Source organism: Nelumbo nucifera, chromosome 4, assembly GCF_055504915.1.
Source record: "Nelumbo nucifera cultivar China Antique chromosome 4, China Antique-T2T, whole genome shotgun sequence".
Classification (NCBI taxonomy): Eukaryota; Viridiplantae; Streptophyta; class Magnoliopsida; order Proteales; family Nelumbonaceae; genus Nelumbo; species Nelumbo nucifera.
Genome location: NC_142652.1, coordinates 23,606,389 through 23,628,919, shown reverse-complemented (window position 1 = coordinate 23,628,919; position 22,531 = coordinate 23,606,389). Strand labels below are relative to the sequence as shown.

Sequence of the window (22,531 nt, the reverse complement as noted above, 5' to 3'; positions counted from 1 at the left end):
CCTGGCCCTGGTGCGAACTGGCAGCCTGGCCCTAGCGTGAACTGGCAGCCTGACACAGGCGCGAGCTGGCAGCCTAGCACAGACGCGACTTGGCGGCCTGGCCCTGGCGCGAACTGGCAGCCTGGCCCTGGCGTGAACTGGCAGCCTGACACAGGCACGAGCTGGCAGCCTGGCACAGACGCGACTTGGCGGCCTGGCCCTGGCGTGAACTGGCAGCCTGGCCCTGGCGCGAACTGGTAGCCTGGCACAGGCGCGACCTGGTCAAGGCGTGAACTGGCAGCTTGGCCCTAGTGCGACATGGCGGCCTGGCTCTGGCATGACCTGGCGGCTTGGCCCTGGCGCGACCTGGCCTTGGCGCGAACTGATGGCCTAGCCCAGGCGCGAACTGATGGCTTGACCCTGGCGCGACCTGGAGGCCTGGCATAGGCGCCTACCTGGCGACCTGCGAGATGTGCTCGACGACAAATTTGGCATGCATATCCAAACACTCCCACGATCCTTGGTAGTTGGCCCACATGCCGAACGATCCGGAGGGTGGTCAACGTGCATGGCGGTTACCTCAGCGAATCTCGGACCACATAGACGAATTCTGAGAAATCTCTGATATGGTGCGTGAAGCCCACGCCAAACAATGCTTATATAAAGGCACCAACCCCAATGACATGGGGGGCAAGTAAGCATATTCTAGCTCTCATACTTTGTGAATTTTAGCTCGCAGTCTAGTATGAGAGTACTGACTTAAGTATCGGAGCGACCTCGCCGGGTTAGCCACCCGGGTCCTCTGACATTGGTTCCTCGCTGCTCTCTAAAGAATGACGAAGCTCAACAATCAATCCAGCTCGACACTCTAGTCAGCTCGTCACCTAACTTGCCTAGCTCGGCCTAGTCAGCTTGTCACCTAACCTGCCTAGCTCAGCCCAATCAGTTCGGCATCTAACCTGCCCAGCTCAGCCCAGTTAACTCGGCACCTAATCTGCCCCCAGCTCAGACCAAATGACGAGGTACTTAGCACATAAAATTGATACACCACCAAAAAATTGATTCATCAATTGGTGCCATCTGTGAGAAACGCTACAAAAAGCTAAGTTCTCATCCTCCGAAAGGCTAACTCCTCTTCTTCCAAAAAGCTAAGTTCTCACCTTTTAGAAACTAAAAGCTCTCACTTTCTAGTTTCCATTTTTTATGAACTCAAAGACTATGCAGGAAGTTGATGGCCAACAGACTAAGCAGCTCTACCAACTTTATTTCAACTCGGATAAAACCTCATCAGTCCTCTTCGCGAGGTACCCTCTACAAAGATGAGCTCTTCGTGGCTTCCGCGTGAGTAGGCGGTCAACAGACTGCATGGACGCCCCTGCCGGTCAAGCCTTCCAAGGCTCCCGTGCGAGCTGGTGACCTAAAGTCAGTAGTGTTGCCCCCGTAGGTAGAGCTCCTAGTAGCTTCTTGTAGGAGTGGGTAACCGACGTCACTAATGAGGATGATGCAGCGCAGCCGTAGCTCTAAGGCGCGACCTGGTGGCCTGGCACAGGCACGACCTAGCGGCCTAGCCCAAGCGCGACTTGGCGGCCCGGCCCAAGCGCGAAGTGCTGAGTTGATAAAAGACATCGGCACTACGATAAGTCCCAATCGCCTCTTCGGCATGGGCAAAATCAAAGATCAAGGAGAGTGGACTACAAGTTGCTCCCAAAGCCTAAGGGCTAAAGTGCCGAACTGACAAAGACTTCGGTACCACATAAGATCCAATCGCCTCTTCGGCATGGGCGAAATCAAAGATCAAGGAGAGTGGACTACGAGTTGCTCCCAGAGCCCAAGGGCTAAGGTGCTGAGCTGATAAAAGACCTCGGCACCACATAAGTCACAATCGCCTCTTCGGCATGGGCACATAAGTCCCAGTTGCCTCCTCGGCATGGGCACATAAGTCGTAATCGCCTCCTTGGCATGGGCACATAAGTCCTAATCGCCTCCTCGGCATGGACACATAAAACCCAGTCGCCTCCTCGGCATGGGCATACAAGTCCCAGTCGCCTCCTTGGCATGGCCATACAAGTCCCAGTCGCCTCCTCGGCATGGGCACATAAGACCCAGTCGCCTCTTCGGCATAGGCAAAATCAAGGGTAAGGAGAGTGGAATACGAGTCACTCCCAGAGCCTAAGGAATTGAATCGACACTTACGAGCTCATCGAATTAGTCATTTCAGGCCAAAATGAGCAATCTACTCCCTTCACCGAGTTACTTTCAGCTCGGGAGTGGGGGCAAATGATGAGGGCGGATTTGGCCCTCTAATGATATTGTGACACATGCCACCTCAGAACAACTAGGTGACACCCGGAACCACTTTGGCAACAACTTGCCTTAAGCAAGTTGATGGTGTCCCACTTGGCAGCCTGATACAGGCGCGCGCGACCTGGCGGCCTGGCCCTGGTTGAACTGGCAGCCTGGCACAAGTGCGAACTGGCAGCCTGGCGACCTGGCCCTGGCACAACCTGGCCCTAGCACAACTTGGCCCTAGCGCGAACTGGCCTAGCACAGGCGCGAGTTGGCGGCCTGGCCCTGGCGCGAGCTGGCAGCCTGGCCCTAGCGCGACCTGGCGGCCTGGCCTTGGTGCGAGCTGGCGGCCTGGCCCTGGCGCGAACTGATGGCCTGGCCTTGGCGCGACCTGGTGGCCTGGTCCAGGTGCCGACCTGGCGGCCTGGCACAGGCTCCGACCTGGCGACCTGCGAGACGTGCTTTGCGACAAATTCGGCATGCATATCCAAACACTCCCACGATCCTTGGAAGTTGGCCCACATGCCGAACGATCCGGAGGGTGGTCAATGTGCATGGCGGTTACCTTAGCGAATCTCGGACCACTTAGACGAATTCTCAGAAATCTCTGATATGGTGTGTGAAGCCCACACCAAACAATGCCTATATAAAGGCACCAACCCCAATGACATGGGGGGCAAGTAAGCATATTCTAGCTCTCATACTTTGTTATTTTTAGCTCGCAGTCTAGTATGAGAGTACTGACTTAAATATCGGAGCGACCTCGCCGGGTTAGCCACCCCGGGTCCTCTGACATTGGTTCCTCGCAGGTCTCTAAAGAATGACGAAGCTCAACAATCAATCCAGCTCGGCACCTAATAGGCAGCTCGACACTCTAGTAAGCTCGGCACCTAACCTGCCTAGCTCGGCCCAGTCAGTTCAGCATCTAACCTGCCCAGCTCAGCCCAGTTAACTCGACACCTAATCTGCCCCTAGCTCAGACCAAATGACGAGATACTTAGCACAAAAAATTGATACATCACCAAAAAATTGATTCATCAATATGGATTACCTGCTCAACTATTTACACCACATGGCAATAAAAAAAGTTAATAAACAGGTCAAAGGGTCAATGCGCCAATCTTCCTAGTTGGGTTGTTGATAAAATCAACATTCTTTGTAATTCCAAGTCTCCTGTCCACCCTCAATCTACCAAACTCAAGGAGAAGGATAATCGGTATTCCCATGAAAGCAAGCTGAAGTGCAAGGGTCACACATCCATCACCATCTTCATCATCCCCTAATTGTCTTTGGCATTATCGTTTTCATTGTTGTTGCTATTTCTTATTAAAATACAACTAATTTCTTTTCTTGCTTTTGAGAAGAAAGAATCTCATTAGTAATCAAGAACAGATAATCAATTGCAGGGTTGCAATCAAGCAATCCCACAATTGATCACTTCTAAACCTTGCCAAGAACTTCCAAGTTACCAAGCATCCTGCATCACATCCCGACCTTGTATTGGGAACATTTCCCCAAGATGAATATGGATGTGCTGTGGTGCATTATGGGGCCATGCTGATGTGAAGTCGTTTGGAACGGCCATCACCCAATGTTGGTCGAGATATCTGGGCAAGAAAGGGGAGCAATGCACACGGATTCTCATTCTTGTCAGCTTGAGTTTTACAACTGTACCAAGAAATGCTTGAAAACACAGCTATTCATCCAAGACACTTCCAAAACCGGACACAAAAGAGCCTCTTTAGGCTTAATTTGGATGCAGTACAAACGCAAATATGTAGATTGTAAAACCTTATACTGCACCACAGCATTGGGAGATGGCTCAATGCAGTGATAAAAACTCAAGCTGACAAGAATGAGAATCCGTATGCATTGCACTCCTCTCGAGCCCAGATATTTCGACCAACATTGGGTGACGACCCTTCCAAGCGACTTCACATCAGCGCCGCCCCATACTGCACCACAGCACATCATCACTCGTTTTGGGCAGATCCCAGAAAGAATTCTCACTGGTGTTTCATGCCCCTTGAACTTTGATGCTCTTCTGAATCTTGTCCAACACTTCAAGCGACCTCCGCTTCTAGATACATCTACATATTAATTCCGAGGAATTCATCTGGTTCAATCCGTTTCGTTTAACTTCAGACTTATAGGTTCTTCCTCGGTTCTTCTATGCGTTGAATGCTTTTGTATAGGGCTGTTCACAAATAAATTCAAATCGATCAATCCGACTCTATCCAATCCGAGTTGGCTGGTTTTTTTTCACTATTGGTCAGTTTTGAGTTATAACGATAAATAAATCGATAATTCGGTTTGGTTTCGGTTTTTATATGTGAAAATAGAAATCGAACCGAGTTATGTAAAAAAATATATATTTTGAAAAATCTGTTAAATATAGCTATTTTAGTTTTAAATAATAAATATATATCTAAAAAAATATATATTCTGAAATATATCAGATATATATTTTCGAAATATATATTTCTAGAGATTAGAAAATATATATTTTGATATATTTGTATATATGTTTTGATTTTAAATATATATTTCTAGAAAATATATTTTGAAATATTATATATAATATTAACACTTTAACTTCATGTGCATTGTGCAAGCTTAGAATTGGTTGAAACCCAAACCGACCAGGTTGATTTTACTTAATAGAGGGTTGGTTTTGATTTGATCTATAGGTAATCCGACTAGGGCGGGTCAATTGAAAAAACATTAATAAACTGACCCAACCCAACCCGTGAACAACCCTACTTCTATATTTTGTTGGGATGCCTACCAGTCCTTTGGTAATGATTTTATTCCTAATTTTGACATCCACACATAGTAAGCAAGCTGACTGAAGAACTTGCAGGTTGTGTGGAAACATTGAAAGAGGAGAACAGTACAAATATAGAAGAGTTGGAAGCGTTTACAAGAGGAATGTGAGAAATTAGCATAAAATGCCTCTAGAAACTTAAGAAACATCGGGGACAAAAGTTTGGAGTAGATGACCTTGATGACAATCCTGATGCTAAACGTTTAAAGGCACCAAATCAAGAACCACCTTGTTAAAAGCGAACTGTATCAGATTCTAAATTCTGATTCATCTATGGATGTGGAAAAACAAGTCACAGCCAAACGGCCCAGACCAGATGGCCAGTGAAAACTTTAACAAAGGGTAAAATTGTAGTTTAATAACATCCCTTAATCTATCTAACGCCAAATTAATTACTTGGTGGTTTTTAGACGTTTTAAAAAGTTATGGTGAGTTTTGGTTATGGTAAGTTTAAGAGAAATGCCCAAAAAATTAATGGTGAGTTTTAGACAATTTGCCATGAATCCTTTTGAAGCAGAAAATAGAAAATTCTTTCCCCCAAGGACAAAGCAACTTTATTTTTTGATAAGCTCAAGGACAAAGCAACTTAGTACTTGAATCTGCTGCATTCTGGACTTCCAAAATAAAGATCCATGGAATAATAACACGTAAATAAAAGGGAGCGAGACTGGGATGTGTTGTGAGGTGATCTCAGTGAGGAGCAGATGCAGACTCAGAAAAAAGAAATTCGAGTATACAAACTTTTTTTATTTATCGGTTTATGGAATCTACAAATAACTTAACTAATAATATTATTGTTGCACAATCACCTGATTGGAGTATATAAACTATTTTTATTTATCAGTTCATTGGAATCCTACCATTAACTTATAACATTATTGTTCCAAATCACCTGATGACCTGAATAATTTTATATGCAAATAGTATAATTTTCTGCACAACTCACTCAACATCTGCATTATAAATGAAATCAAAAGCACCAAACACACGTACCCTCTCATTCAGTGACAATAATGGCCAAACCAGCAATTCCCCCTCATACCTCCCCACTCTTCTTCCCCATCACCTCTGCTATGGATCCACCAGAGCAAATTGGAAAGTGAGTTTCCATCATCAAATTTATTCAAACGTCTAATCTTCTCCAAGGCCCCATCCTTGTTGTACAGTCCTTCCATTGCATACACAAATCCCTTCCACCCTTCTCCAACCCCTTCCCTCTCCAGAGCCGGCATTGTCCATTGTACGAGATCTCTTACATGTCCAATATCAGAAAACAAAACCTCTGTTATTGGCAACAATGGCAGCACCTGAATTCCCAGCCTACATTCCTTCCAATCAGGTGGAGCAAACCAAAGTCCACTGTCCCTCTTGTTTGCCCACAGAACTCCCACCACCCTGTTCTCCCTTGTGAACTCTGCCTCGTACATATCATCTCCCTCTCGTACATGCCACCAAGTCTGAGACGATTGAATCTCCAAAGTAGCCAGCGTCGAACCGATGGATACAAGTTGCGAATCTCCATAGCTCAGACCCATAAGTGCCGCTGAGTAATAAGCGTTGATTGCTTCGCTTGTACTTTCCTGATTCCGCCCGTCTGCAAATTCAGTGAGTCCACCCGCCCAAGAGTGCAATTTCCACAGATCAAAATTCCTCAGACGCGGATAATACGAACCTTCTCGCCTGCCCAGAGTCATGAAATCCGCCATAAGCGAATACGCCTGAGGCCTATACTTCCTCCCCCATGCTGGGTCAATCTTAGCAAGCACTGCAATGGCATAAAGAAAGTAGCCCAGATGGTAATGGTGATCATTGTATACTCCGAACCCAAAATCTGCCCCAGAATCTACTGACCCTTGTTTGGTGACAATTCCTCCCCATTTGGGATCGTAAAAGAACCCATTTCCATTGAAACTCCCCTCTAACCATGGCTCAATTGTCTCCTTCAAGTACTTCCGAACCGCTGGAATCACATCGGGACAACACACCTCTTCCGCTATCAATGCCAATCTGGCTGCTCTAGCAATCAACTTTCCATAGAAGTAAGACGAAGATGTCGTTGTCTTCGTCGAATCCAGACCCTTGACGTCCTTGACAAGCGCAGAAACAATTTCAGGATAGTATTCTTCGCTGATCCCATTAATCGAATGCCAAGTTACTGAAACTTGACTCGGTCTCAAGACCCACGAATCGCCAACGACACCGACAAGGTCGCCATCTATGCTTTTGTACTTGAAATCCTTCAAAACAGTGACATTTCCATCGTCAACCGATAAGAGCTGTTGATGGAGAGGGTGGGCAAGTAGGAGCAGCTCTCCCCATCCTTTCTTCTCCCATTTGTACTCCACACAGAAGGGTTTAGTGAATACCGCATCGCCAGAGGTTGGGTAACAAGTGCTGAACCTATCAAGGATTGTTTCAAAACGTGGGTCAGAATCCGGCAAGATCGCAAATCTGATTACGCCGGAGAATGGATCGGAAGTAAGAAGAGATATGCTATGCGTTAGGTTAATGGGCGAAGAAGAGTAGCAAAGCCATGTCTGATTGTTGTTGAGCCGAATGATGTGCTTTGTTTGATTGCCATTGGATGTGAGGGAGAGGATAGCGTGGATGGTTGAGATGGAAAGTGGGGTAGGGCTGGTAACGGAGCAGGTCAAGAAAGGGCTTCCCCGGACAAGGAAGAAGCGCAGGTTGCCAGGGACATCTAGGGTTACACTGAGATCACTATATGAAGAAACGATGTTGTTGACATCGGTGCCGTTGTTGGTGTTTCGGGTGGCTGAGATGGTGAGGTCGGCGTTGAATATCTGGTAGATGAAAGCAGAGTTACTGAAGCGAGGTGGGTAGCAGATAGAAAGGGAGGAGAGGGCTGATTTGATGAGGTATGGGTGTATGTATTCAGGTTGGTCGCCATGTTTGAGGACGAAATTCTGGAAGAATGAATTGGTGGGGAGAGGTGATGATAGAAGGTTGGGAGAGAAGAAAGGTGAAGGATCAGGGAGAACCGTTGATTGGGTCTTGGGGAAAAGGAAAGGAGTGGTGGAGGGTTTATGGTGCCTGTGTGGCATGGTTGAGGGCGTCAATTCTTGAGGAGGAGGAGGAGGAGGAGGGAGATCCGGTTGTTGTTGGGGTGTCGAGGGTCTGCGGCGTTTCTTGATTCTGAAGCATTTTATAATCAGAGCTGTGACTCTTCGCTTGACCTTTTTCAACATTTTCCTTGGTGAGGTGGGAGCAGGTGGAGCCGCGTGAGAACTCGGTGGTTGAACCTTCAACCTCGAACCAGTGTTGACTCTGTGAAGCCTGAAGCGCAATCAATCAATGAGTTGAAACTTAATAGGGAAGGAGGAAGACCGAAGACGTTTGGCAATGGGCAACAGTCGATAGGAGGGGTTGATGGATGAAGGAAGGTGCTGAGAAGAGGAGGTGTTTGAGAAATGAGTCTTGGGTATCAATGGATTTTGTTTTTGAGGCAAGGGAATGTAATATTCAGGGAATGTTTAGGATGCAAGTAAACGAATATCGTTGTTTTGGGTTGGGACTTGGGATTTGAATAAAATGTTTGAAACCTGGGTTCTTTGGCCTATAATATGCAGTTTCATGAGTTAATTTGGTTTTGATTTAGAGATAGTAATAGTTGCCAAGTGAAGTAAAGGATCCTTGACATCTTTGTTTGCCAAGTTGTTTTTTCTGTTTTGGCTGCCAAGTAAAGATAACTTTACACTTGGAGTAGACATTTGTTTTGCTTCTGTTGGCGGTATAATTTGTCTAGATTGTGTTTGTGACCATGTAATGCTGAAATAGAATTAGCTGACTTAGAAATGCTTAGCCTAATAGAGCTAGCTTTATCTGCTTTTCATCCATTTATTAGGTTTTGAAGTTTCGCGTATTTTGCTGATGTTACAATTATTTTTTCTTTGGAAAAAAGAAACAAAATCATACATATTGGCGAATAGTCGAATACGAGGAGGGTTGTATCTGATTTAATGCCGATTCTGGCTCAACCCTAAAATACTAGGGGTTATCATGAAAACTGAAAGACTGAACTTAACTGATAAAAGATCAAACCTAAAATTTCGGTTAATCGAATCAATTGGTTCCATATTTTTGAAAAATCAAAAGTATCAATTCTGTCTCAGTTAACCAATATATATATGTATATGTATATTATATATATTTATAATATATAATATATTATTTTTTATTTATAATATATATTTTATATGTATTTCTAGTTTTTATTATACATTTATATATTTATTTATAATATATAATAAAAATAAAAAATTGAAAAACCAAACTGATAGTTAACAAAACCAATCAACCAATTAATTAATTGGTTTCAATTTGGTTTTGTTACCGATTTTTTAAAAATCAGTACTATTAATTCAATTTGGAAAATAGGCCCACAGATTTTTTTTTTGCAAATGAAAGAGATCTTCATTAACTGATTGTAGAAAGGGTTACATGAGAGGATCGTCTATAGCCATATTGGATAAGTTACTGCCCCATGCATGACATGTAAGCAAAAAGATGGGCAATTTGGTTGTGCTGTCTATTAATATGTACAAATTTTATAGACAAAAAGTCAGATCTAGCATGCCTTAGACTGCAGCAATGTAGTTGATCCACCCAATGCTTTGCCGGTCTATCTGTATTTACAAGATCTATTAGGTCTGCATTATCACAAAAGACTAGAAGATGCCTTATGTTGTTCGAGCTTGCGGCTTTGAGGCCCATTAAAAGGGCTCGTATTTCAGCATCATAACTGTTGATGGGCCAGTAGGGGCCTCCTGCTGCAATTTGGAATCCTTCAGTGGTGTTCTTGATGATGAATCCTTGTCCTGCACTTCCTGTAACTGGATTAAAAGAGCCATCAATAAACATGGAGGGGATTGATGAGTTGAGTGATGGTGCATGATGAGGGGAGATGTGAGATTGTGATCTGATGCAAGATGAATCATCTTGTAAACAGAGCTGTAGAGCCTTTTGCACTACCATTAGTGGTTCAGTAGTGGTGCTCTCGATGAGTAACTTGTTGTGTGCTTTCCAAATGTAGTAGGTGATCAAACTAAACTTGCTTAGACATGATGAGGCTTGTTCTTTACCAAACTGATTTTTCATTGCAATGTACCAATCTGATATGATGATGTGATCCGGTTGGGTTGTAAGTGAGCCGGAGTCGAATCCAATTTGAGAGCTCCACCAGACCGCTCTAGCACAGTGACATTGAAAGAATAAGTGAAAGACTGCCTCTTCTCTTTCCTTGCAGAAACTATAGAGATGGTCTGAGCTTCTCAACCACTTATAGCATTTATCCTTCATGAGTAGTCCATCCCATAATAGTTTCCAAAGAAATAATTGGAAGCGATAGGGAACCTTGAGTTTCCATAATATTTTCCAATCGAAAAGAGTGGTTGACGCAGCGTGGAAGCAATGAGAACCGGAGCTGGCTATGCAAGCACCGGGCGTTCGCTAGCACCTAGCGAATAACACGATTTCTCTAGGAGAGAGAAAATGTGGCGAAAATAGGAAGAAGAGAGCTTGAAGAAATTCTGAAATCTGAAGTATGAAATTGATTAATAATTATGGAAAATAGCAGTATTTATAATACATTGAAAAATTGTAAAAGAACTAGGAAAAGAAATTAGATTTGATCTAAACATCTCAAACTTGTAGATAGGATCGAACTCTTCTTGACTTGATCTCCCCCATCCGATCTCCCTTGATCTTATCCATGCATGAATCTTGGATTATCTAGAATTCTTGGATTCTTGATGAGTCTTGGTCTATCTTAATTTCTTGGATCTTGCTAATCTTGGATTCTTGAGTTCTTGATTATCTTGAATTCTTGAGTTCTTGATTATCTTGAATTCTTAATTATCTTGAATTCTTGATGGATCTTGAATTCTTGAATTTTTGATGTATTTTGAATTCCTGAATTATCTTGGATTCTTTGTGTTCTTTGGCTTATCTTGAATTCTTCCCATGATTTGTCACCCATATGATGAGATGGGCCTCCATCATTCTCCCCCACTTGGAAAAGACTCGACCCCGAGTCGTGGCTAGGATATGCGAGGGTCGTCTCTTGTAGGTAGCGATGAAGGTCAGCAAGTATTAAAGCACTGAGAAATTGTGTAGTAGCTTCTCATGAGAAATTGTTAACATAGATTGCAGATGCTCTCTTATCACATATACGGTCAGTAGACCAACATGGATGAAGTGTTTTGGCTGCTTGCTCAACATCAATTCCCTTCCCCGATTCTGTCATCCAATAAAGGGCTTGGTTCTGATACGGCCTTAGACCACACATGAATGTTTTTGGGGGATCCATTTCCTCCAAATTGTATGTATCTGCAGTACTGACAAGCTTATTTAGAGCTGACTTTGAGATAACTTGTTCATCGTTACTTTGCTCAAGATGTTGGCCCCCCTTTCTTCGTTTCAAAAGAGGCAAGAGTGTTGCAGTTTCATCTGAATCACCCTCTAGGCTTAAGGAACGTTTTCGCTTGTCAAGATCCTTCGGGATAACTTGTACCTTCTGATATGGCTTAATTTTCAGCAATTTGAAAAGAGCCAGAAGAGGACAAATAGTAGAATCGAAATATGAAGGAACTTCTAACTTCCATGAAGATTTATCACCCTCAATGAAAATGGAACTGTGAATGTGAAAGCTTACACATAGTACGATTTCTTGCATCAAACTAAAGTCTTCTGGCGTAGCTACACATCGACCACAAACCTTAACCTTTGAAGAATTTACAAGGGGAATTATGATTCTAGTACCAAGAACAAAATCAATGTGATGTTGTATATCTCGCATGGGTGAGAGTTCATGTGGTAACTCATCTGGAACTACATCATGGAGCTCATCAAATAGTCCCTGCACTTCCACTGGAATTTTATTTTCCTCTAGTGTTTCATTCATATTTCCTCCCTTCAACAAATGTACCTCGTGGGTATCCTTACATTCTTTTACAAATTCAGCATGATGATGGGTAATAGTAAGGAAATTTTTCTCATTTGCTTTTGGAGTATTTGTAATATTTTTTTCTGCTATGGGTAACAAAGTATAGCGTGCACCTTCTTTTTCAAGTTGGTAGGTATTCTTCCTACCCATGTGCCTTGCATCTGTATCAAATTGCCAAGGCCTCCCTAATAAAATATGGCAAGCATCCATATCTACAATATCACAATATGCTTCATCATGGTACTTACCAATTGAAAAAGGTACATTGCAGCGTTCTTCCACTCGTACGCCACCTCCTTCCTTGATCCACCCAATTGTGTATGGGTTGGGATGTTTTTCAGGAATCAGTTGTAATTGTTGGATGACATCCCTGCAAATAATATTTTCCTGACTACCACTATTAATAATTAAATTAAATAATTTTCCCTTGACAGTACATCTGGTACGAAATAATCTGTGCCTTTGAGAAGTATCCTTATTTTTCTGGGACAACATTAATTTTCTTACCACACAAGTATACTCCTCATGTTCATATGGACCCTCTTCATCCTCCCCATCAGGTCCACAATATACTTCTTCCTCCTCCCTTTCTACCATATTAACTGCCTTCCTCCTGGGACAGTCACTGGATCTATGTCCAACCTCATTACATTTAAAACATTTAATAGGAGCAGGCCTTGCATAAGGGTTACTGGGTTTAGGAGGGTTGGAAGGATTACCTCGAGTATGTTCTCTTGTAGTAGCCTTACCGGCGTTACTTGTACTTGCCGGGTGAGAAGGTTGTACTACCAGAACTGATTTGTTTCTGTCGACAGTTGCCGGTCTGTTGTCACTCCCGCTCTACCGGCGATAATTATCACTGCGTGCCTTGTCTTGGAACATTAATTCTGCTTTCAGGGCTAAGTTCCTTGCTTCCTGCACACTAAGAACCATCTGTACCTCAATTTTATCTCTGATAGACGGTCTTAAACCGCTTAGATAACGGGTTGCCTGCTGGTTATCACTTTCAGATAATTGATTTCTTTCAGCTAATCTCAAAAATTCAGATGTATATTCATTAACACTACGAGAACCTTGCGCACACCTCTGATAAGATTCAAACATATATTGTTCATAGTCGGGAGGTAAGAATCTACCTCTGATCAATTGTTTCATGCGCCTCCAAGTTCAAACAGGACCCCTTCCTTCTCTCATTCGGGTCTCTCTCATCCGTTCCTACCAAACAGATGTGCCTCCCTTTAATCGGAAAGCTACTAATTTTACCCTTCGTTCCTCTGGTATTTCCATGTAATCAAAGAACCTATCGACTTCTGTGATCCAATCCAAAAGTCCCTCTATACCAAGATCTCCACTAAAAGTAGGAATATCTACCTTGAGTTTAAATTCATCATTATTCCTACGAGGGTTGAAGTTACCTTGATTGTGCCAATTTCTACCGTTTCTGTCGTTGCCGGGAAGAACTGGAGCACCACCAAATTCGAAATCGTCATCACTGTCGTCGTCAAGAACTGGGCGTCGGGACGCAGTAGCGACGGGTGGTCTGTCGTGGTCGTCTCCTGCAATCTGCTGTGGATCTTCCCGGATTCGTGGGACAACCTCCCGTAACAAGGTTTGCAGTTGTTCAGTCACCTCTGCCAACTGCCGTTCGATGTTACGTGTGGCTGTACGCTGCTCTTCGATTACTCTCCAAACAGCTGGGAACCCCTGATCTCCGTCACGGGGTGGGTTGCGACTGCTACCGTCTGGGTTGGACATGACTGGGCGAATTCCCTGCTCTGATACCACCTGACGCAGCGTGGAAGCAATGAGAACCGGAGCTGGCTATGCAAGCACCAGGCATTCGCTAGCACCTAGCGAATAACACGATTTCTCTAGGAGAGAGAAAAGGTGGCGAAAATAGGAAGAAGAGAACTTGAAGAAATTCTGAAATCTGAAGTATGAAATTGATTAATAATTATGGAAAATAACAGTATTTATAATACATTGAGAAATTGTAAAAGAACTAGGACAATAAATTAGATTTGATCTAAACATCTCAAACTTGTAGATAGGATCGAACTCTTCTTGACTTGATCTCCCCCGTCCTATCTCCCTTGATCTTATCCATGCATGAATCTTGGATTATCTAGAATTCTTGGATTCTTGATGAGTCTTGGATTCTTTGAATTCTTGATAAGTCTTGGATTCTTGATGAGTCTTGGTCTATCTTAATTTCTTGGATCTTGCTAATCTTGGATTCTTGAGTTCTTGATTATCTTGAATTCTTGAGTTCTTGATTATCTTGAATTCTTGAATTCTTGATGGATCTTGAATTCTTGAATTCTTGATGTATTTTGAATTCCTGAATTATCTTGGATTCTTTGTGTTCTTTGGCTTATCTTGAATTCTTCCCATGATTTGTCGCCCATATGATGAGATGGGCCTCCATCAGTGGTTGAAGCTGAACTTTCTGCATAGTTATATAGCTGGTATGCTGATTTAACTGTGAAGACTCTGGAATTGTTGTTGTTCCATATAAGTAGATCATCAGGTTGATTGGGCCGGGGTGTAATGTTCTGGATGTGGGCAATGACATCCTCGTCAAAAAAGCTCATGGAGCTTTGTGCGGTTCCAGTTGTGATCTGGGTTTAGCAATTCTGCTACTTTGATATGTACATTTGAACTTGTATTGGTTGAAATGGCAACATGGGGAATGTGACCAGGTATGGATGGGATCCAAGGGTCAGCTATAGCAGAAATATTGGAACCGTCCTTGATAACCCATAGTAGGTTGGACTTCATGATATTAGAGAGCCGGTGAGCATGTTTCCACCAACATGAACTTCTTTGTCTTTTCTTGGCCACAAAAAGAGAAGTATTAGGAAAATATTTCTCTTTTATTAGTTTACTCCAAAACCCATGCTTCTGTGTAAGCAACCTCCAAATTTGTTTACCAAACATGGCTTTATTCATTTCGGCACTTGCTCTAAAACCCAGCCCCTCTTGAGTTTTTGGGCGACACAGTTTTTTCCATGCAATAGTATGTTGTGTGGAATCATTGGAATTGGACCACCAGAATGTTCTGCTTGATCTATCTAGTTTGGATACCACAAATCTTTGAAGGATGGTGGTTGACATTGTGTATCTAGGGATAGACTACAAGACTGATTTGATGAGAGTCGTTCTTCCTGCTTGTGATAATAGCTTGGCACTCCATGCATTCATCTTTGAAGAGACTCGGTCTATTACTTCTTTATGAGAAGTTTGCAGTCTATTGTTCACTAGTATAGGAGAGCCCAAGTACTTAGACCCTGTCATAGATGACTTGACCTTTAGTAAGTGAGAGAAGAATTTTCTGTGTTGTCGGGGGACATTTTTGCTAAAGAATATGTTGGATTTGGCATAATTTATCTGCTGGCTAGATAAGGATTCGAACATTTTGATGGTGTTGACTAGAGCTCTAACTTGTGACATGTCCGCTTTGCAGAAGATGATGCAATCATCAGCAAAGAGCAGGTGTGTGATGGGAGTACCATTAGGACATAGAGTAACCCCTTCAATGCTGCCTGAGTTGGAAGCCTGGAGTAGGAGCTGTGAGAAAACCTCCATACTAGTGATAAATAAATAGGGGGGTAGTGGGTCACCTTGTCTTAATCCCCTATTCAAATGGAAATGTTCATGTGTTTCTTCTGCAATTTTGATTGAAAAGGTGGCTGTGGAGATGCACTGATGAATCATGTTGCACTATTTTGCTGGAAAGCCCATTTTCTGTAAGACATGATATAAAAAGCACCAGCCCATCCTATTAAAAGCCTTAAACATATCAAGTTTGAGAGCAATGAAACCTTTCCCTCTTTTCTGAGTTTGCATTTTGTGTAGGATCTCCTTTGCTAAGAGAATGTTGTTTGTGATCTATTTGCCCTTAAGAAATCCTGATTGGAAGGGTGATATCACATGTTGCAGAATAGTTGCAAACGAAGCACCATCCATTTGGATATGATTTTGTAAAGAACATTGCATAAGCTGATTGGTCGGTAACTGGAGGTGTCCACTAGCTTATTATTTTTTGGGATGAAAAATATGTTTGTGTTATTTATTTCCTTGGGTAGGTGCTCACAGATAAAGAAGTTTTGAACCATGGAGAGGATGTCATGTTTGAGCACTTCCCGGAAATGCTGATAAAAATATGTTGTGAAGCCATCTGGACCTGGTGATTTATGAGGACTCATTTCTTTTATGACTAAAGCCAGTTCTTCAAGGTTTGGGGGGGGGGGGGGGGGGAGTAAAGCTTCAATTTGCTAGGCAGATAATGGGCAGGTTAATGTTCTCTAGCAGATTTGGATTAAAGCTTTCTGGTTGGCCTCTCGCGTTCAAGATGACATTTTTAAATGTGAGAGCTATGGTTCCCTGATTAGATGTCCAGTGACCATCTGCAGCTTTTAACCACCCCACATTATTTTTGGTGTTTCTAAAATTAGCCATGTGGAAAATGTTGTGTTTTTGTCCCCTCCCCTAAGGCAGAGTTCTCGGGATTTGAGCCTCCATAGTTGCTCTTCTTTCAGCAACTAGTAATGGTACTGTTGTTTGAGGGAATTTAGTAGTTGGTGTTGCTCTTCATCAGCATGGGACATTTGGATGCTGGAGATCTTAGTAGAGAGTGTTTGAATGTGATCCTGAATCAAACCAAATTGGGATTTATTCCAAGCTTGAAGTTGGGATTTACATTCTTTCAATTTTTTTTTTCTGATTTTATGAACTGGTGAACCTCTAATGTTAGTCCCAAATTTGGGTGATAATTTCTTTGCATTGTGGGTATTCATTCCAAAAAGGTAAGAAGTGGAATTGAGGTCTTCTAAGCGGTGGGGATGGGTTGGTATTTATATAGATGGGACCATGATCCGATGAAGTGATGGGGAGGTTGTGAAGAAGTTGCTAATGCTTTATCTAGTCTCTCCAGACTTTTGCATAGCCTTGCTGGCCATTGGTCCAAGTGAAAGATGGGCCAATGAAATCCATATCTATGAGGTTAAAGGTGTTGATGAAGTGTGATAGAGCTTTAGATAGGATGGGGTTGTTGTTTCTGAAAGACTTGTGGTCCTCTAGTCTGTATATATCATTTAAGTCTCCCATTAACAACCAAGGCTGATTTGTGGATGACTGCAACTGAGTTAAATAGCTCCACACCTGACCGAGAGGCCGTATAAGAGGAGAAGTTGCCAGGAGTGATTTGGGGGGCAATTTTTTATTTGCAATTGGATTAGGTAAGGGTGTGTTTGGAGGACTTCTATATCTGAGGAATTCGACTAGCAGCATAAGAGACCTCCCAATAAACCAACTGCTTCCCAAAGTGCATGGTGTGAAAAACCTAGTTTTTAAACTAGTGATGGAGTTTTGGACGAATTGAGTTTGGTTTCACAAAGGAACAATATGTCAGGTTTCTCTTTGCGGCACAGTTTGGAGAGTTCTCTTATTTTCTTGGGATCATTAACTCCCCTCATGTTCCAGGCAAGTATTTTCATAATGTATGTAGAGAAAATGGTGAATGTCAAATGCGTAATTACAGATAAATAGAAAATGCAAAGTGGAGCATACCTGGGTAGGGTCAAGGTGTGAGAGAATCAGGTTGGTGAAGTCAATGGTGTGGTAGCATTCCTCCAAACAACACTCTATCGGGTAAGTGACTGCCTCAGAATCTGGATTGGTGGTGTATGGGATGGGAGGGGGTGTTGGGTCGGATTCGGATGAGGGTATAGGAGGAAGGAGGAGAGTGGTTTTGGATAGTATGCATTCTGGGGGAACCAGCTGTCCTGTAAAGAAGTTAGCCACCTGCCCATCCTTTACTACTAGTAAAGTGTTGGAGGAAGGGTCCATATAGTAGCTATGTGGGTGACTACGTTTTCTCTTCCCGATAAGTAGATTGATTGTGCCTAAGCCCCCTGTTTTGGTAAGGTAGTGGGCTATCAAATCCAATTTCTGGTCATTAGGCCACTTGGTTTGATTAGGATTAGCATGCAGGTTCGAAGTATTTGCATGACGTCCATGTGTTGACTTGGAGGGTGTGCTGGCTACAGGGGACTCGGTGGGGTTCTCATGCATGTGCGAGTTGCCGGAGATGAGCGTGAGATGTTCACTGGAGCTGTCGATGCATCTTCTTTTCCGGCCACCTGTGCCGTCTTTGGAATCCTCGTTCGAGCCATGTTCACTATGTCGGACTCTACAAGAGTCTAGTTTGGCTTTATTTGGGTTGAAGATTGGGAGATTGAAGGGTTTCTCTGGGCGGAACTCTGCTCTCAACCATTCGCCGGGGTTGTCAATGGTTCTATCTTCAAGCAGCTGTCTGTAGTCAACAGTATTGGAGATGAGCCGCTTGCAGTTTGTCCAAATATGGCCAATGAGGCCACAGTTTGCACAGACATGGGGGAGCTGCTCATAACAAAAACGGAGCCAAATCGGCTTACCTTGATAGAATATGAAGCGCCCTGTGCAGAGGGGTTTGCGAAGATCAATGATGATTTTCTTCCTAACAAACAAACCTTAGATTAAGTGGCCTGTTTGAATTTTCTCCTAGTTAGGGACAATGGCTCTTGTAGCTTGTGCAAGAGAGAAGACCGTGCTATCCTTAACTGTTCCTCTAGGTATCATGTGTATTTGCAACCATAGCCTTTGACTCCATACCTTCTCAACTGTGCTAGTGCCTGAATCACTCCACTCTTCAAGGAGTATCCAGCTAGATTGATAAAACCACAAACCCTCCTCTAATGCAATTCTTATGTCGTTTTGATCAGAAAACAAGAACTCAAGACTTCCCCCTTCAATAAATCGAACCATAATAGGAGCTGTAGCTTTTCATTGAATGCTAACATGGTTAGCCAAGATGTCTTCAGTTACTTGTTGGCGTGGGAAAATGCACCCCTTTAATGTAAGGGCTATAACATTAATAGCTTCCTCGATAGGTTCGAAGGAAGGAGTTTGAACATCTCTACTTACATTTACGGCATGTGAGAAAAGGGATTTGAAGTTCTCTATTTCATGCATGGAATTGGTGGCGGATATTATTCTTTTCCCTTGGAAGACATGCTGGTGTAGGGGATATTTGATTTTCACGAGAGGGGATGAGCGGCAGTAACTTCCCGATGGGGCCTTGTGGGGACCGTGGAATGTAGGGTGGTACGGGGGTGAGAATTTATCTACAGGAAAAAGGTGGAAGATTCTATGAGAGATCAGAATCTATTCACCTGATGTGGGTGCGATGGAATGTGGGGTGATAGTTTCGGGGGTTACATAACTGTTATGCTAGAGAGAGAAGAAGTTACAGAGGAGGGGAGTTGTAAGGGTTACAGACTTGTGTTGGCGGTGTTACGTGAGACAGAAGAGGAAGAGATGCTAGGCTAGAAAAGAGATTACAGAGAAGAAGTTGCAGAGGAGGAGGAGGTTACAGAGAAGAAGTTACGGACATGCAAGGTTGACGAGCTTGCTAGCTAAGAGTTACTAGACATACGAATCCGAGAGAAGATAGCCATGAAATCGTAGATAAATCCAGGCTGAGAGGTGGCGGCGTGCAGAAATGGGGGTGATATGATGTGAAGGTTAGAGATGAGCTAACATGCTGCTTTGGTAGTTGTGGGAGGTTAGGTATCGGTTAGGAAAAGTTTATGGATGAAGGGAGATGAATTGACAATGGTTAGAGGATAACTTTAGATTGGAAATACAAACCGACGTTGGGTTGATATTTGAAGAATGGAAGGTAAACCGACGCTAAGGGGATCAGACGCTGAGGGGGGAGTATCCTGATTTCTATAGGCCTACAGTTTGGTTAACTGAACCGTAAGCACCCCTATAAAACACCGGGGTTGGCTCAGATATAGTCAATAACCAAAATGGTCGTCAATCAACCCAACCCCATAGCGATTGGACAGAAACGCTCAACTGTGACACAATTAGTTTAAATTCTTTCAGAAGCTAATGCTCTGGAATATTCCATTCTTGTAGCAGCCACCGCTTTGGAGTTCAGATCCTGCTCCTCTGCAATTTCTGGCCCCATATTCTGGGCATGCCATGGGCACTTTTCGAGATGGGCTATGCACTTAGCTCGGCGAACTCTATGCTTTGTCCTTGAGCTAAATTCACCCAAGTTGGGTTTTGGAATTCTTCTTATGGGTGGAATAAATATATTATGGATGGTTGGGTGAAGGCAGGTTTAACTGAGCCAAACTTCGTTTAGGCTCGGGCTACTTGATGCTCCAAACCAAGAGGTTAAGGGCCTAAGGCTCACCTAAACTCATATTAAACCTAAGTTTTCAGGCCCATAACTAGTCTAGAGCCCAATATATGCAAAACCTGGGTTGGCTTGAGTAAGGCAAGTAAGGGTGTCAATGGCATTTGAAAATTCGATTTTGAATTCGATATTTGACATAATCGAATCGAACTCGAATAATTCGAATATCTAATCAGTCGAATTCGGGTATTCTATTATTACCGAATGGTTAATCGGATATGACCTGATTTCATTTGATAAATATCTGAATTCGACCGATTATTTAATTCTTATATATAATATATAAAATATTTTATATAACTTATATATAATAATTAAGTTATATAAATAATTTATATATTTATATACTTTATATCAATAAAATATTTATTAATTATCTAAAATAATTAATTAATCGAATTCAAACCAAATCGAATATTCAAATATTTAATCGGATTCAAGTTCAGATATTAATTTTCAATATCCGTTAGATATCGAATCGAATTTGGATATCGGATTCTCTAATTGGATTCAAATTCAGATATTGCCTGATCCAATTCAAATTCGATCTGTTTACACCCCTAAGGGCAAGATTGGGCAAGCCCAAGTTGCGAACTTAATTAGCAATCCTGTTGATTTTTACGCTCTAGGACTTTTGTACGTGGAATTTTTTTATATTTTTTCAAAATTATATATATATATACACACACACACAATTTTGGGTTGGTTTGTTGGTGTGTTAGTTGGTTTGTTGCAACGTTGACCTAGAATCGAATCCCACAATCAGCACTTTCGGGAAAAAGGCATCTAAGGGGAAGTTAACAAATTTAGCTTTTTTATTCATTTGGTTCACAGTCAGAATCAGAATTGGAATCAGAATCGGAATGATTGGTTCCCATAATTTGTTTAGTTTATACAAGAATTGGAAGAGGAATTAAAATCAGGTGGAGTGGGATTTTATTCCCAAGAGGCTGGGAGGGAATGCCCATTCCCTCAAGTGGGAGAATGCCATTCCACCAAGAATGGGAATGTGATTCCGATTTCACCTAATCAAACTGTTGGAATATGAATGGTCCATTTTGATTCCATTTCAGATCCCTATTCCTGCGAATCAAAGAGGCTTATATCTTTACAAATCCAATCAGTACCAACTTGTACAAGAACTTGTTATTAGAAGTATGCCAAGTTCTAATCTTGGCCTCTAAAGTTCTCTAATATCTTTTGCAAGAACTTGTTATTAGGCTACCAAAACTGCTTCAGTTGGTTTGTAATGCAAATTTCATTTTCATCGATGTAAAATGCATAGGAGTGCAAATAGGTAGAGTGTAAACTCTAGTTTACTTTTGCTTCAAGATTTGACTTTATCTTATTTGTTTAGGCACAGTTTGGAAGGAGTACAAATACAAATTTGTAGAGTGCAAAGCTTTGTATTTTGTATTATTTCGTATGTATTTGTACAATATATATTTGTATTTGTGTACTCCTACCAATCCGAGCCTTATGGATAGTAAAATAGGAAGCAAAATGATGTAGCTCTCACCTTTTATGAAACGGAATTGAGGTAGGAGGGATATTTGTTTGGGAATGAGGTAGGAAGCAAGATGATGTGGTCTTTGCTTTATATGAGAGAACTGAGGTAAGAGATTCAAATTTGCACTGCTAATGAATGCAAATGAGACAAAGAAAAACAGATGCAAAATTGCAGTAGGTGCAAAAGTTATATTTGGTTCAGATTTGTACCACAAACAAACTGAACCTTAAATAATATATCAGGTTTTTGCTTTTTTTTTTTTTTAGAAGTCACCATCTATTTACTAGTTTTCATTCTTGAGTATCATGGAATAGTGTGTTTGACTAAGGTGGTATTCGGTAACGTGTTCATCTCATGGATGGACCATTTCGGTCCACGCCACAGGATGAACTCTCTGTTTGGTTGTTCATGGATGGGATTAGTCCATACTATATCATGGACTTGCCTTGTCCACACCCCAAATTATTGTCAACAATATTTTCTCGTGGATGGGGTTGGTCCACAATTCATTTTTGATACCCTACTTCTTCATAGCATCCCCCAAACCCTATACATCATTTTTCCATTGAAGGTTTCCATCACCAAAGATCTTTGCCACTGTGCTCCACCAAAGTTCTCCTCTGCCGGTATGTCGTTAGACTTGTTAGAAACAGATTTGTTAGTTTGTATAAATAGTTTGGTGCTATGCTTATCTTGCAATAATTTGTTATT

At 42.3% G+C, this 22,531-nt stretch overlaps 2 protein-coding genes across 5 annotated transcripts; both read right to left on the bottom strand.

Moving 5' to 3' along the window:
• Nucleotides 1–5,905: 5,905 nt before the first annotated feature.
• LOC104603099 (glycosyl hydrolase family 81 protein) lies at nt 5,906–8,643 on the bottom strand. Its single transcript, XM_010267047.3, has one exon. It carries the CDS (start codon nt 8,299–8,301, stop codon nt 6,094–6,096), a length of 2,208 nt encoding a protein of 735 aa, XP_010265349.1. The 5' UTR covers nt 8,302–8,643; the 3' UTR covers nt 5,906–6,093.
• Nucleotides 8,644–9,523: 880 nt separating this feature from the next.
• On the bottom strand, nt 9,524–19,892 carry LOC148792090 (uncharacterized). Of its 4 annotated transcripts, XM_088902741.1 has the most exons (3): nt 18,494–19,892; nt 17,628–18,372; nt 9,524–13,986 (listed from the first exon to the last, which is right to left on the bottom strand). In XM_088902741.1, the coding sequence occupies exon 3, from the start codon at nt 12,651–12,653 to the stop codon at nt 11,235–11,237; it is 1,419 nt and encodes a 472-aa protein (XP_088758867.1). In that variant the 5' UTR covers nt 12,654–13,986; nt 17,628–18,372; nt 18,494–19,892; the 3' UTR covers nt 9,524–11,234. The 4 variants fall into 3 exon arrangements, 3 of the variants coding, with proteins under 3 accessions (XP_088758867.1, XP_088758866.1, XP_088758868.1); XM_088902740.1 differs by having other exon boundaries at nt 9,524–13,841; nt 17,628–19,892; XR_016085274.1 differs by having other exon boundaries at nt 9,524–9,945; nt 17,628–19,892.
• Nucleotides 19,893–22,531: the final 2,639 nt, after the last annotated feature.